General features: G+C 39.5%; 1 protein-coding gene across 1 annotated transcript in view; it reads left to right on the top strand.

The window, feature by feature from the left end:
* Positions 1-15,944, top strand: part of LOC106088597 (serine-rich adhesin for platelets) — a 243,504-nt gene that overhangs the window by 213,440 nt on the left and 14,120 nt on the right. The window contains exons 10-11 of the mRNA XM_059364655.1: positions 8,036-8,138; positions 8,702-8,883. Coding sequence (XP_059220638.1) covers positions 8,036-8,138; positions 8,702-8,883 — 285 coding nt within the window. The remainder of the gene's footprint in view (positions 1-8,035; positions 8,139-8,701; positions 8,884-15,944) is intronic.

Here is a 15,944-nt window from a genome sequence, read left to right as displayed (position 1 = left end):
GTCACAGATATTTACAATTGATGTAGGTCGTTGAGAATTGCAAAGGGGCCATGTCGGCTCAGATCTAGATCTAGCTCTCATATAAACCGATCTCCCGCTTTGACTTTTTGAGCCCTTCCAAGCCACAATTTTTGTCCGATTTGGCTGAAATTTTGCACATAGTGTTCAGTTATAACTTCCAACAACTCTGCCAAGTGCCAAGTAGTTGAAACGATCCATAGCCTGGTATAGCTCCCATATAAAACCATCTCCCGATTTGACTTCTTAAGCCCATTCAAGCAACAATTTTCCTCTTTCTTTATACCCTCCATCCGTATGCGGCATACTAATTTCTTCAGTCTGTTTGTAACACCTGGAAATATGCGTCTAAAACTTCATAAAGTATGTATATTCTTGATCGCCATGTCATTCTAAATCGATTTAGCTATGTCCGTCCGTCCGTCCGTCTGTCCGTCTGTCCGTCCGTCCGTCTGTCTGTCCGTCCATCTGTCCGTCCGTCTGTCCGTCCGTCTGTCCGTACATCTGACCGTCCGTCTGACCGCCTGTCCGTCCATCTGTCCGTCCGTCTGTCCGTACGTCTGACCGTCCGTCCGTCTGTCCGTACGTCTGACCGTCCGTCCGTCTGTCCGTACGTCTGACCGTCCGTCCGTCTGTCCGTACGTCTGACCGTCCGTCCGTCTGTCTGTCGAAAGCTCGCTAACTTTCGAAGAAGTAAAGCAAGCCGCTTGAAATTTTGCACATATACTTCTTATTAGTGTAGGTCGGTTGGATTTGGAAATGGGCCGTATCGGTCCATGTTTTGATATAGCTGCCATATTAACCGATCTTGGGTTTTGACTTCTTGAGCCTCTAGAGGGCGGAATTCGTATTCGATTGGAATGAAATTTTGCACGATGTGTATTGTTATGAGATCCAACAACTGTGCTAGGTATGATTCAAATCGGTCCATAACCTGATATAGCTGCCATACAAACCGATCTTGGGTCTTGACTTCTTAAGCCTCTAGAGAGCGCAATTCTTTCCCGATTGGAATGAAATATTGCACGAAGTATTTTGTTGTGATATCTAACAACTGTGTCAAGTATGGTTCAAATCGGTCAATAACCTGATATAGCTGCCATACAAACCGATCTAGGGTTTTGAATTTGAGCCTCTAGAGGGCGCAATTCTTATCTGATTTGGCTGAAATTTTGCATGAAGTATGATATCTTACAACTGTGCCAAGTATGGTTCAAATCGGTCCATCATCTGATATAGTTGTCATATAAACCGCTCTGGGAACTTGACTTCTTGAGCTTCTAGAGGGCTCAATTCCTATCCGATTTGGCTGAAATTTTGTATGACGTATTTTATTATGACTTTCTACAACTGTGCCAAATAAGCTTCAAATTGGTTTATAACCTGATATAGCTGCCATATAAACCGATCTGGGATCAGGACTTCTTGGGCCTTAAAAGGGCGTTATTATTATCCGATTTGGCTGAAATTTTGTGCAATGGCTTCTCCCATGATCTTCAATATACGTGTTAAATATGGTCTGAATCGGCCTTCAGTCTGACACAGCTTCCCTATTAACCGATCTCCCTATTTTACTTCTTGAGTCCCTAAAGGGCCCAATTCTTAATCGATTTGGCTGAAATTTTACACATAGACTTCTACTGTAGTCACCAACACTCAATTCAATTAGTATAGCAATTCTTTTCTTTTATCCTTTGTTTGTCTTTAAAGAGATACCGGTAAAGAACTCGACAAATGCAATCAATGTTGGAGGGTATATAAGTTTCGGCCCGGCCGAACTGAGCACGCTTTTATTGTTACTTTTTAAAACACTTAGAGTGATTACAAACATACGTATACCGTTATATTGTTGTACAGCTTTACAATAGTCAAGAATATATACCTTGTAAAGTCAGAAATGCATATTTCGTTGTAGTGTAAACGGAATGACTAAATGAATATTCTCCCTATCCTATGGTGCTGGGCATAACAATATATCGATATGTAATTATGCAAGCAAACATACGCCGTTTTTCCTGTTACATTTTTCTGCACAAGTGTGGATTTCTGTGTGTGTGGCTGTGTGTCATATTTATATGATAACCGTAAATAATTTGTTACGGATACCAATATCAAATATGCGAATAAATAAACATTTCATAATTATAGTTGTAGCCTATGCTCGTAGCGTATCGATTTCACAGCCACGTAAGGATTATACTCTCCATATAGGTCTTAATCAAGGCATCTCAATAATCCGGCAATTGATACTTTCCCCAAACCCTGCAGTCCTCATAAAATATTAATAATTATTGACACATTAAATGTTATTGTTATTACTCTTATTTATGCCTGAGTACAAGAACAGACCTTTTCCCTACCCGTACATAAACAATTGTTATTGTTGATATCGGAGCAATTAGGGCGTATACGCAATATTTCCTTGTCTCTTTTGCACACTCATACACCACAAGGTACTACAAGGCAATGCTATGGGTAAATGATAATTATTGCAATAAATGTGAATTATAATTATGGGTAATTAAATTTCCTTGGCTGCAAGATGATAAAAGTTATGTAAATATTAAATGCTTTGAAATGCCACGCCTACCAAATGACCATGCCATGAGGGCAAGGAAATCAGAACTTTTTAGCTAAGGGGGAAAATTGGTAAAAGTTTATTGTCAAAGCAAATTCAGGTAGTTCTAGAGAAGATGATAAGGCATTACAGGGAATCACAGCGCATATATTAGAAGATTTGAAGTAGCGAATATATGTTGTATGAATTGGTTGCCCAAAAAGTAATTGCGGATGCATGCGGATGAATGTAAATGCATTTTTAATAAAACTTAGAATGAACTTTAATCAAATATACTTTTTTACACTTTTTTTCTAAAGCAAGCTAAAAGTAACAGCTGATAACTGACAGAAGAAAAAATGCAATTACAGAGTCACAAGCTGTGAAAAAATTTGTCAACGCCGACTATATGAAAAATCCGCAATTACTTTTTGGGCAACCCAATAGTTACATGCAAATGACAATTTGCACATGAATATTCCATTAAGCAACAGTAGCAAACTTCTCACATGTACAGGAAATATTATAGCGGAGTTCGAAAGGCATGCAACTCCTTGACATAGTACCTCACAAATGTCACCAGCATTAGAAGGAGATAACCACAGCTGAACATTTTTATACCCTCCACGATAGGATGGGGGTATACTAATTTCGTTATTCTGTTTGTAACTCCTCGAAATATTCGTCTACGACCCCATAAAGTACACATATTCTTGATCGTCATGACATGTTATTCGAACTAGCCACTCTCCAAAAGTTCGGCGAAATCGGACAATAATTGCGGCTTTTATGGGCCCAAGACCTTAAGTCGAGAGATTTGTCTATATGGCAGCTATATCCAAATCTGGACCGATTTGGGCCAAATTCAAAAAGGATGTCAAAGGGCCTAACAAAACTTCCTTTCCCAAATTTCAACGAATTCGGACAAAAAATGTGAATTTTATGGGCCTAAGACCTTTAATCGTCAAATCGGTCTATATGGAGGCTAAATCAAGATTTAGTCCGATAGAGCCCATCTTCGAATATAATCTGCCTATAGACAAAAAAGAATCTGTGGCAAGTTTCAGCTCAGTGTATCTACTTTTAAAAACTGTAGCGTGATTTTAACAGATAGACGGACGGACTACATGGCTAGACTACATATGGTTAGGTTAGGTTGAAAAGAGGGTACATATACCTAAGCTAGTAGCCTCTAAAAAGAAAATTTTAAGTTAGGAATTCCGTGCTACTTACAAAATTCTTAATTGTTTTAAATGCCACTCCCCTAAGTTGGTTCATGTCTGATATTGTGTCTCCACCTAAGTACCGGTATCTGTTGGACGCGAAAGCCGGGCAAAGACAAAGGAAATGCTCCAACGTTTCATCATCTTCGCCGCATGCCCTACACATGCTATCACTTGCCGCACCGATTTTACATAAGTGAGCTCGTAGTCCTATGTGTCCCGTTATGATACCAATAGCTATACTGACCTTCTTCTTGCTTCCTTTCAGTAATAGACTCGTCTTCTTTCGATCTGGATCGCCCCATAGGATTTTCGCCGTCCTACCGACCGTTTCGCTGTTCCACAATGTTGCATGCGCATTCGTCGCCCACTCCCTTAACTCGGAATGCGTCGACCCGAAAGGCTTCGGGCAAACCAAGTTTATTAACAGCAGTCCTCTGGCCTTCACCGCCAAATCGCCTGCCCTTTCATTTCCCTTACTCCGTTATGGCCCGGCACTCAAACGATGCGGATTTTTCCATCCTCAGAGATGGCGTTAATCTCCTTCTTATACTTCAAGACTGTTCGTGACCTTACCAACCTGGTTGTTAATGGCCTTATGGCAATTTTAATGTCGGTAAAGATGTTCACACTCGACGTCTTCACGTATGCACCACACCTCTTCATGCATTCCGTGATCGCTCGGATCTCCGCCTGCAGGACCGTATTATGGTCAGGCAGCCTAAAACAGAAGTCAGTCCCTGGGTTTTCAATGTAAACCCCTGTCCTCTAGCCTTGATCCATCCGTGTAACATGATCTTCCAGATGGCAATACTAGGGTTTCATCAATCCAAGACTGTGCCGATGGCAGCAGTGATAAGTTCGGCAGGGCAGTTCGCATTTGTTGAGATCTTTTCCCTTAAGGGGCTCAAGATGAAAAATCGGGAGAGCGGTATAAAGTGGAGCTCTATCAGCCTATAGACTTCCATGCGACCGGAAATGAGTTTCTGGTTCAAATACTATTAAAAATTTGCGTAATATGTGGCAAAATATATGGCAACAGTGCCTTAAGAAATTTCGGTTCAATGCTTTCGAATCCATTTGCATCTGATTTCACCATTGAGAAGCAGAATTCCACATCGCTGTGTTCTATATCCGAGAATTCAAAACCGTCACTGTGAGGAATCTCAAGAGCGAAATCAAAATCATAGAAACTAGGTTCTATGTGGATTGCTGGGATATTCGTGAAGGTAGCATTAAGTTCATCCACATCAGTGAAGTTATCAGGGGTTCCGGCCTTCCAAGTCTTCTTCGAACCGCTCGCCGCTTTGGCATATTTTACCAACTTATTGACACGTGCTCTGTTGGAGCGTAATTCCTCTCGTAGGTGCGATGTCCTTAAATGTTTCCATCTACGGTATGCAGTGTTTCGGATCTCAATTGCAACACGAATATCTGCCGGAAACCAAGGATTAGTCCTTGGGCAAATTCGTCTCATTCTGACCGGGAGCATAAGATCCTGGATAGCACACACACATTTCCAGATAGAAAGTTCATCTGCTCATCTGCCGATTCCATATGGTACAATAAATTCCAATCGATATCAGGAATTAAAGAAGGCAAGGCTTTGTGGTCCAGACTACTGTAGTACTCTATATGAATAGGACTCCTCTCCCCTACTAAGAATTTCAAAGCTGTAGAAGAGAAAAATTATATCCTGGTTAGAGAAGCACGATGCGGAGAGTTGGTCGTTTAAGGAAACATTTGTAATCTCACTCACACAGAACAAATCTAGAAGCGTGCTGGAACTGGACGAAAAATGAGTCGGCATGGATGTGTTGGTAGGTAATAAGCCCAATGAAGACATCTGGACGGACCTGTGTCGAAAGGGATGTTAGACTTAAACACCGCTACTATAATGACATCCGAGTAGATAATAGAGAGGTGCTCCAGAACTTCAATGTTATTGTTTGGCCTATAGGCACAACCAAGTAACAGCTTCATTTCCAAAGCACATATTTCGATGAACACATATTCAATGCAAATCCTTAGCAGAACCCATGGTGGTGGGTGTCAAGTTTCGGCCCGGCCCAACTTAGTACGCTTTTAGTTGTTTTTTATACCTTCCACCATAGGATGGGGGGTATACTAATTTCGTCATTCTGTTTGTAACTGTTCGAAATATTCGTCTGAGACCCCATAAAGTATCAATATTCTTGATCGTCGCGACATTTTATGTCGATCTAGCCATGTCCGTCCGTCTGTCTGTCCGTCCGTCTGTCCGTCCGCACGCTAACTTCCGAAGGATTAAAGCTAGCCGCTTGAAATTTAGCACAAATACTTCTTATTAGTGTAGGTCGGTTGGTATTTTAAATGGATCATATCGGTCCATGTTTTGATATAGCTTCCATATAAACCGATCTTGGGTCTTGACTTCTTGAGCCTCTAGAGTGCGCAATTCTTATCCGATTGGAATGAAATTTTGCACGACGTGTTTTGTTATGATATCCAATAACTGTGGTAAGTATGGTCTTAATCGGTCCATAACTTGATATGGCCGCCATATAAACCGATCTTGGGTATTGACTTCATGAGCCTCTAGAGGGCGCAATTCTCGTCCGAGTTGACTGAAATTTTGCACATAGTGTTTTGATATGACTTTCAACAACTGTGCAAAGTATGGTCCTAATCGGTCCATAACCTGATATAGCTGCCATATAAACCGATCTTGGGTATTGACTTCATGAGCCTCTAGAGGGCGCAATTCTCGTCCGAGTTGACTGAAATTTTGCACATAGTGTTTTGATATGACTTTCAACAAGTATGGTCCTAATCGGTCCATAACCTGATATAGCTGCCATATAAACCGATCTTGGGTCTTGATTTCTTGAGCCTCTAGAGGGCGCAATTCTTATCCGATTGGAATGAAATTTTGCACGACGTGTTTTGTTATGACCACAAATCAGGTTATGGACCGATTTGTGGTTCTTATCGGTCCATAACCTGATATAGCTGTCATATAAACCGATCTAGGGACTTGACTTCTTGAGCTTCGAGAGGGCGCAATTCCTTTCCGATTTGGTTGAAAATTTTCATGAAGTATTTTATTCTTATTTTCAACAACTGTGTCAAATAAGGTTCAAATCGGTTCATAACCTGATATAGTTGCCATATAAACCGATCTGGGATCTTGACTTCTTGAGCCTCTAGAGGTCGCAATTATTATCCGATTTGCCTGAAATTATGTACTACGGATCCTCTCATGACCATCAACATACGTGTTTATTATGATCTGAATCAGTCTATAGCCCGATACAGCTCCCATATAAATCGATCTCTCTATTTTACTTCTTGAGCCCCCAAAGGGCGCAATTCTTATTCGAATTGGCTGACATTCTCCAACATGTAATAATATTATAATAGCAGAGCAAATCTTTTCTTATATCCTTTTTTGCCTAAGAAGAGATGCCTGGAGAAGAATGCGACAGATGCGACCATGGTGGAGGGTATATAAGATTCGGCCCGGCCGAACTTTGCACGCTCTTACTTGTTTTTCCTAATTTTTCCAAAAGTTAGAACGATGAGTTGTTTTGAGCCTTTTGACACAAATACAAAATACGGACCAATTCATTTGGCTATAACTGTCAAATAGATTACTGCATAGACTTCGTATGTCCAAACAAAGCATATTTTTGCTCGATTTCGCTGAAACTTGAAGCGATTTCTTCATGATGAATGCTGATAAGTTGTAGTAAACCTCTAAGTAAGCTCAGCCTTGATCCATATCTTGATGTGACAAATTGGTCTCATTCTGACCGGGAGCATAAGATCCTGGATAGCACACACACATTTCCAGATAGAAAGTTCATTTGATCATCTACCTATTCCATATGGTACAATTAACTTCAATCGATATGAGAAATTAAAGAAGGCAAGGCTTTGTGGACCAGACTACTGTAGTCTCTATATGAATAAGACTCCTCTCCCCTTCTAAGAATTTCAAAGTTGTAGAACAGAAAAAATAAATCCACGGACTCTTCTTTTTCGACTAAACTTTTTAGTCTGATAATTTCCCGCTTGATATCCATGGCAAATCGATTTGAATTGAGTGATTTTACTTATCAATTATCATAAGTGAAAATAAATAAAGTTTTAATATTGAAGAAATTTTCTTTTAAAATAATGTATATTGCATCACTTACCTCTCTTTCTGATGTTTTAAATTTTTTTTTTTATTTTTTCTCTTTTCAACACACAGCAATGTAACGTAAACCCATGCACACATGGCGGTACCTGCTGGTCCAGTGGCGATTCTTTTTATTGTGCTTGCCGTCCCGGCTATACGGGCACTATGTGTGAGGGTAAGTACGAGTATTTTTTCGTTAAATCAAACATCAAAAGCAGAAATGTAGGTCAACTTCTACGTACACAAACACTGTTTGCTCACACTCACATATTTGCAATTATCTACAAATATGCCAAAAGCATTTACATCAACGTCCTTCTTAAAACAAATCAGTTTAAATATTTAGCTCCAAACTTCCACAAGAGTTTATAATTCATTTGACCTTCTCTACACATAAGTGATTCAATAGCAGCATGGTAGTATACTAGAATATCTTGAAACGACCAACAAAAAATTGTTCATGCATGTGGTAGTGTTGAAATTTTCTCTACATTTAGTACTAATTTGGTTATTGTGTTATTAGTAATGAAAAACATTTCGCCATTGTTCTCACGAGTGTATTTTGTTTACTTCTATTTCCATATGTACTGGACATCCTGATGCTGTCATTATTTGTATTGTTGTTGTTGTTGTTACTGCTGCTGCTATACAACCAACCTGTTCCCCCTGCTTGCTTGATCACTGTTGTGCCGTTGCGTCTGTTCGTCGCTTGCTGCAATTCAACGCAACCTCATACAGATGAATTTGTTGTGGAAACGGTGGTTAGTTCCAGTGAATTTATGGTCGACGATACCAGTGCCCGGAATTTTAATGATAAAAGTTTTGGCTCATCGGTGGTCCTGAAGAGTCCCATTGAACTGCACAATGCATACACAGCGGCGATTGTATTGGCCTTGGTTATATTTTTCGTCGCACTTTACGTAAGTATTCCTTGCATATAAAAATACAATCAGCACTATTTTTGGTTTCATGTATTGTGGTAGAATAACAAAAAATACAAATTCGTATATATTTCGCATTTGCATTGGGTTTTCGCTACGATGTGTGTGTGGCAAGTGCTTGCAGAATGTATGTAGCAAAAGTTTCAAACCCCGAATTAAACTTTGAGAGCAACGAAACCTTAACTGAAGAGGGACAATTGTTGCTCTGTGACAACAAATTACTCATGGAATACAAGTATTGTAAAACAAAACTTTAGGCCTGTATACCTGGCAAATGGCTTTAGGCAAATGTTGGGTGGTACGCAACGAATCTGACCTACAATGGTGTATTCTTAGGTACGTCTTGTATAGCGACAACAACATTTTTTGCTTATGCATTCGCAACAAACCAAATGTGTGGCAGTATATACGAATTCGGTCCGCTCCATGGCACTACGGAAATAGTCCAAGCCAACAATCGGCCCTCTTAATCTGAACAAGTGAAAGCGTGCTAAGTTCGGCCGGGCCGAATCTTATATACCCTCCACCATGGATCGCATTTGTCGAGTTTTTTTTCCCGGCATCTCTTCTTAGGCAAAAGAGGATATAAGAAAAGATTTGCTCTGCCATTAGAGCGATATCAAGATATGGTCCGGTTTGGACCACAATTAAATTAAATGTTGGAGACCTGTGTAAAATGTCAGCCAATTCGAATAAGAATTGCGGCCTTTGGGGGCTCAAGAAGTAAAATAGAGAGATAGATTTATATGGGAGCTATATTCAGAGTATAATAAACACGTATGTTGATGGTCATGAGAGAATCCGTCGTACAAAATTTAAGGCAAATCAGATAATAATTGCGGCCTCTAGAGGCTCAAGAAGTCAAAATCCCAGATCGGTTTATATAGCAGCTATATCAGGTTATTAACTTATTTTAACCATACTTGGCACAGTTGTTGGGTATTAAAACAAAATACTACGTGCAAAAATTCATTCAAATCGGAAAAAAATTGCACCTTCTAAAAGCTCAAGAAGTCAAGACCCAAGATCGGTTTATATGGCAGCTATATAAGGTTATGGAGCGATTTGAACCATACTTGGCAAAGTTGCTGAACATCGTAACAAAACATGTCGTGCAAAATTTCATTTCAATAGGATTAGAATTGCGCACTCTAGAGGGTCAAGAAGTCAAGACCCAAGATCGGTTTATATGGCAGCTATATCAGGTTATAGACCGATTTGAACCGTACTTGGCACAGTTGTTGGATATCATAACAAAACACGTCATGCAAAATTTCATTCCAATCGGATTAGAATTACGCACTCTAGAGGGTTAAGAAGTCAAGACCCAAGATCGGTTTATATGGCAGCTATATCAGGTTATAGACCGATTTGAACCGTACTTGGCACAGTTGTTGGATATCATAGCAAAACACGTCATGCAAAATTTCATTCCAATCGGATAAGAATTGCGCACTCTAGAGGCTCAAGAAGTCAAGACCCAAGATCGGTTTATATGGCAGCTATATCAGGTTATAGACCGATTTGAACCATACTTGGCAAAGTTATTGGATATCATAACAAAACACGTCATGCAAAATTTCATTCAAATCGGATGAGAATTGCGCTCTCTAGAGGTTCAAGAAGTCAAGACTCAAGATCGGTTTATATGGCAGCTATATCAAAACATAGACCGATATGGCCCATTTACAATACCAACTGACCTACACTAACAAGAAGTATTTATGCAAAATTTCAAGCGGCTAGCTTTACTCCTTCGGAAGATAGAGTGCTTTCGACAGACAGACAGACAGACGGACGGACATGGCTAGATCGATATAAAATGTCGCGACGATCAAGAATATATATACTTTATGGGGTCTCAGACGCATATTTAGAGTAGTTACAAACAGAACGACGAAATTAGTATAACCCACATCCTATGGTGGAGGGTATAAAAATAACACCAAAAAAATTTATGTCAGAAACTCCGTGCTGCTTATAAAATCATTATATATCTTCCACTAGCTGAACTGGGCCCGCTCCGCTGCGCCTTCTTTTCCTTTATATGGAACAAAAGTTTCCTTGGAATATTTATTTTCGACAATTAAAGATCTTTTAGTGAAATACCATGCTACGAAAATAGTATATCGCTTGACTAACAGTTAAACAATATAAGTCCCTTTATCTGAAGCCCATATGATCTTTATTGGTCTACGAATTTAAGTTTGAATGTAAGGTGTACTCCATTCTTAAAATACTTCATTTTAGCCCGAGAGGTGGTCCCCCAGATACTTGGCCCTGAAAAAATATGAGCATCGTGCTCTTCTCTCAAATACCATTTATTTAATTCCCATATTGCCATTGGCTTAAGAGGAGTTTACAGGATGAGGCGTCTCCCAAACACATGGCCCCAAAATAGGTTATCAAATTCTTTTTCTAATCTCAAAAACCTTTCATTTGAGCCACATATTGGCATGGTCGAAAAATTGTTGTCCTTTGGGAGGTGTTTTGGGGAAGGGTGATGCCCTAAATACATGTTCCTACATTTGGCTATCAAATTCGTATTCTACTCCCAAATACGTTTATTTGAGCCCCATATTGCGATGGTCAGTAAAAAATTGCTGTTTGTGGGGTATTTTGGGAAAGGGGTAGACCCCCAGAAAATTGGTCCCGAAAGTCGGTATCAATTCTTGCTCTACCCCCCAATATCTTTCATTTGAGCCCCACATTGCCATGGTCGGTAAATATGCCCGATTTAGGGGTGTTTTGGGGAGTGGGGTGTTTCCCCAATCACTAAGCCCTGAAAATATCTCAGCAATGTGCTCTATACTCATATATCTATATATCATTTATTTGAACCCCACATTGCCATTGCCCTTAAAATTGGATATCAAATTCGTTTTCCAATCTCATTTAAACTCCTTATTGCAACAGTCAGCCAATATGTCCGGTTTGGGGTATTGGCCCCTAAAACTATGAATATTTAGTTCCACTCTCTTTAAGACCCAAATTGTCTTGGTTAGCAAGTACATCCTACTTGGGGGTTGTTATGGTGGTGGGACGTCCCCTAGACAGTTGGCTCCTAATCTTGATATCAGATACGTGGTCTACTCCCAAATACCTTTAATTTGAGCTCCATATTTCCATAGTCGGCAAACATGACTGGCTTTGTTTGCAACACATCGAAATATCCACTTCCGACCCTATAAAGTTTATATATTTTTGATCAGCGTAAAAATCTAAGACGATCTAGAATGTCCGTCCGTCTGTCTGTTGAAATCACGCTACAGTCTTTAAAAATGGAGATATTGAGCTGAAACTTTGCACAGAGTCTTTTGTATACCCACCACCGAAGGATGGGGGTATATTCATTTTGTCATTCCGTTTGCAATACATCGAAATATCCATTCCCGACCCTATAAAGTATATATATTCTTGATCAGCGTAAAAATCTAAGACGATCTAGACATGTCCGTCCGTCTTTCCGTCTGTCTGTTGAAATCACGCTACAGTCTTTAAAAATAGAGATATTGAGCTGAAATTTTGCACAGAGTCTTTTTTTATCCATAAGTAGGTTTATTTCGAAGATGGGCTATATCGGACTATATCTTGATATAGCCCTCATATAGACCGATCGGCCGATTTAGGGTCTTAGGCCCATAAAAGCCACATTTATTAGCCGATTTTGCTGAAATTTGCGACAGAGAGTTGTGTTAGGACCCTCGGCATCCTCCTTTAATTTGGCCAAGATCGGTCCAGATTTGGATATATCTGCCATATAGACCGATCCTTCGATTTAGCGTCTTTGGCCCATAAAAGCCACATTTATTATCCGATTTTGTTGAAATTTGGGACAGTGAGTTGTCTTAGGTCCTTCGACATCCTTCGTAAATTTGGCTCATATCGGTCCAGATTTGGATATAACTGCCATATAGACCGATCCATCGATTTAGGGTTTTAGGCCCATAAAAGTCACATTCATTATCCGATTTTGCTGAAATTTGGGACAGTGGGTTGTGTTAGGCCCTTCGACATCCTTCGATAATTTGGCTCAGATAGGTCCAGATTTGGATATAGCTGCCATATAGACCGATCCTCCGATTTAGGGTCTTAGGCCCATGAAAGCCGCATTTATCGTCCGATGTCGCCGAAATTTGGGACAGTGAGTTAAGTTAAACCCCTTGACACACTTCTGCCCAAATCGGTCTACATTTGGATATAGCTGTCATGTAGACCGATATCTCTATTTAAAGTCTTGGCCCCATAAAAGGCGCATTTATAATCCGATGTCAGAAATTTTACACAGTGACTTATGTTAGGCTCTTCGACATCCGTGTCCTATATGGTTCAGATCGGTTTAATTTTAGTTGTAGCTACTAAAAAGACTTGTTATTATTAGTATTTGGTCTAAATCAGAACATATTTCGATATAACTGTTATGGGACATAAGGTATGCAATTTTCATAGGATTTTTATGAAATGTGGTTTAGATATATACCTGAGGTGATGGGTATCTAAAGTTCGGCCCGGCCGAACTTAAAGCCTTTTTACTTGTTATATATAAGAGAAGAGATATCGCTCGATTTTAACTTCTAGAGTCACAGCAAGCGCATTTATTGACCCATCTTGCCAAACGCTTTCCTCGACTACTGCCACAGTATCTGAGGAGTTTGCTCGAAATCGGTTCAGATTTAGATGTAGCTCTCATATATTGCCAAAAAGTGCTCATTTGTTAACCGACTCTGTCGAAATTTTGCAAGAAGGATTTTGTTCTGACTCTCAATATAGCCGGTGAATTTTATAGACATCGGCCCAGATTTAGATATAGCTGTCATATATGTATATGGCCAGATTTTCACCCCAAGAGCCACTGCAACGCTCATTGTTTGACCAATCTTGCCAAAATTTTGCACAACGCTTTCCTCAACGACTACTACATTATCTGAGAAGTTTTTCGCGAAATCGGTTCAGAAGTAGATATAGCTCCCATACATATGTTCGTCAGATTTTGGGTAATTTGCCATAATGTTGTCATCTGTCAACTGTAGTTTTAACAGTTTGAACATGTGTGCATGCCGAGGTCCATCAAAATTGGTTCAGAATTGGATATAGGTGCCACATTGTATTTATAGGGTAGAAGTAGGATATTATACAGTCGGCAGCGCCCGACTTTTGCCCTTCCTTAGTGGTCTGTGTATATATCCGTGTTGCTTTCAGTTGTATTGTCCTTCAAATGCTTCAACTCATAATGTATAAGAACTCTTTAACAAATCATTATCATGCCATCAGCTAAGCTTTCAATCAGACCCCTCGCAGTTAACACGTTTAGGTCTTCCCCAGTAAATCATACCAATTAACATAGATGCCATGCCAAAAGGACAGCTGTGATGACAAGTTTAAATGAAATTTTGAAAACCATTTTACTTTCATTCGCGAAAGTTAACGTTTAAGGTCACCATATTTTGGGTCTTCTAATGCTTTACCTCTTAAGTATGTCATATGAGGTGTTAATTCACTTAACTATCTGTAAAATATAATATGAGGATTACTTTTAGCATCATTAACACAATGAATGAGTAATTGGCCCAACCATGGTTCAAGTGTTACAAAATGCTTTAGTCCTTAACACATTTAAATTAATAATTCAAAGTGCTTAATTTTAATTCATCGCTTCTTTGCCTACACACACACAACTTGCACTGAAACTCCACATGTAATTATCCACCGATATTTATGGTCTGTTTCCATCCGTTGTCCCTGACAACTTGACATGGTCGTTTTAATTACATTGCTTTAATAAATGACCTTCTTCCATCTTAACGTTTCTACTCTATACACAGTGAAATGTTATTCTACCTCCTCCGACCCTCCCTCCCTCCCTGCCCACCGCTCGACATCATATAAGAACATTGTGTGGTTTGTTTGCATTCAAAGCAAATCTTAATTAGATTTTTTATGGGCATAGTTTTTCGTGAAAAATTCATTAAAACCCACCGTCATCGTCAACAGTAGTCGCCATATGTATACTTCTGAGACTATGTTGGCGACTTGGCCACCATCATAAGGATGTTCGTTGTTGCACGTGGTTTGAGTTGGCAAGGGTGCCACCGCTGCTCGCAGGTCTGTTGTAGAGGAATTTCGAAGGGAGTTAAATTGTCTGTGGAATTTCATTGAGGTTTTAAGTGCGAAGTGGAATTTTCATCAACTAAAAGACGAAAAACTAAAAATGTGCGGCCCTCCACTTCAAAATGAAGTGTTGAACAAAAATATTTTGCACCACCAAATGGTAGTTTGGAAACCAACTTTGGTGCTGAATATAGTCATGGGAAAAATTTGCTTACATACAAAGAAAAGCTGGTAGAGGTAAACGTTTACTGAAGTTTTAAAGTGGTAGAGCAAATGCTTTATCATTTGGTTCAACTAAATGGAGTTAATTTCAAGGCACAGCAATGGAAGTGAGCTTTGGTGTTGTAGTAAATCAAAGTTTTTTAAAAGTATAAACTATTATGGTAAGACGAAAATCTAGCTGTACCGACTATTTTATCCCCTACACTTGCCCCAAAAATATAATGAGGGTGATATTTTTATATGGAATCTTTATAATTCTAAAACGATGGGTAATAAAACAATCCGTACCAATTTTCAGACTAATCCGTACAAAAATGTAGTAGCTACGTTCCAAATTGCAGAGTAGTCTCAACCAATTTTGATAAAAACAAGTAAGAGCGTGCTAAGTTCAGCCGGGCCGAATCTTATATACCCTCCACCATGAATCGTATTTGTCGAGTTCTATGCGCGGTATCTCTTTTTAGGCAAACAGAGAATATTGAATAGCAACTGTTATGCTATTGGATCTATATCAAGTTATAGTTCGATTTGGACCATAAATGAATGCTGAACATGGTAAAGGTCATTGTGTAATATTTCAGTTCATTCGGATAAGAATTGCGCCTTGTAGGGGCACAAGAAGCAAAATCGAGAGATAGGTTTATATGGGAGCTGTATCAAGCTATTGATCGATTCAGACCAAATTAGACATGTAGGTTGAAGGTCATGAG

The sequence above is a fragment of the Stomoxys calcitrans genome, chromosome 3 (assembly GCF_963082655.1).
Source record: "Stomoxys calcitrans chromosome 3, idStoCalc2.1, whole genome shotgun sequence".
Classification (NCBI taxonomy): Eukaryota; Metazoa; Arthropoda; class Insecta; order Diptera; family Muscidae; genus Stomoxys; species Stomoxys calcitrans.
Note: the sequence above shows the minus strand (reverse complement) of the source record. Positions and strands in the feature narration are given on the sequence as shown.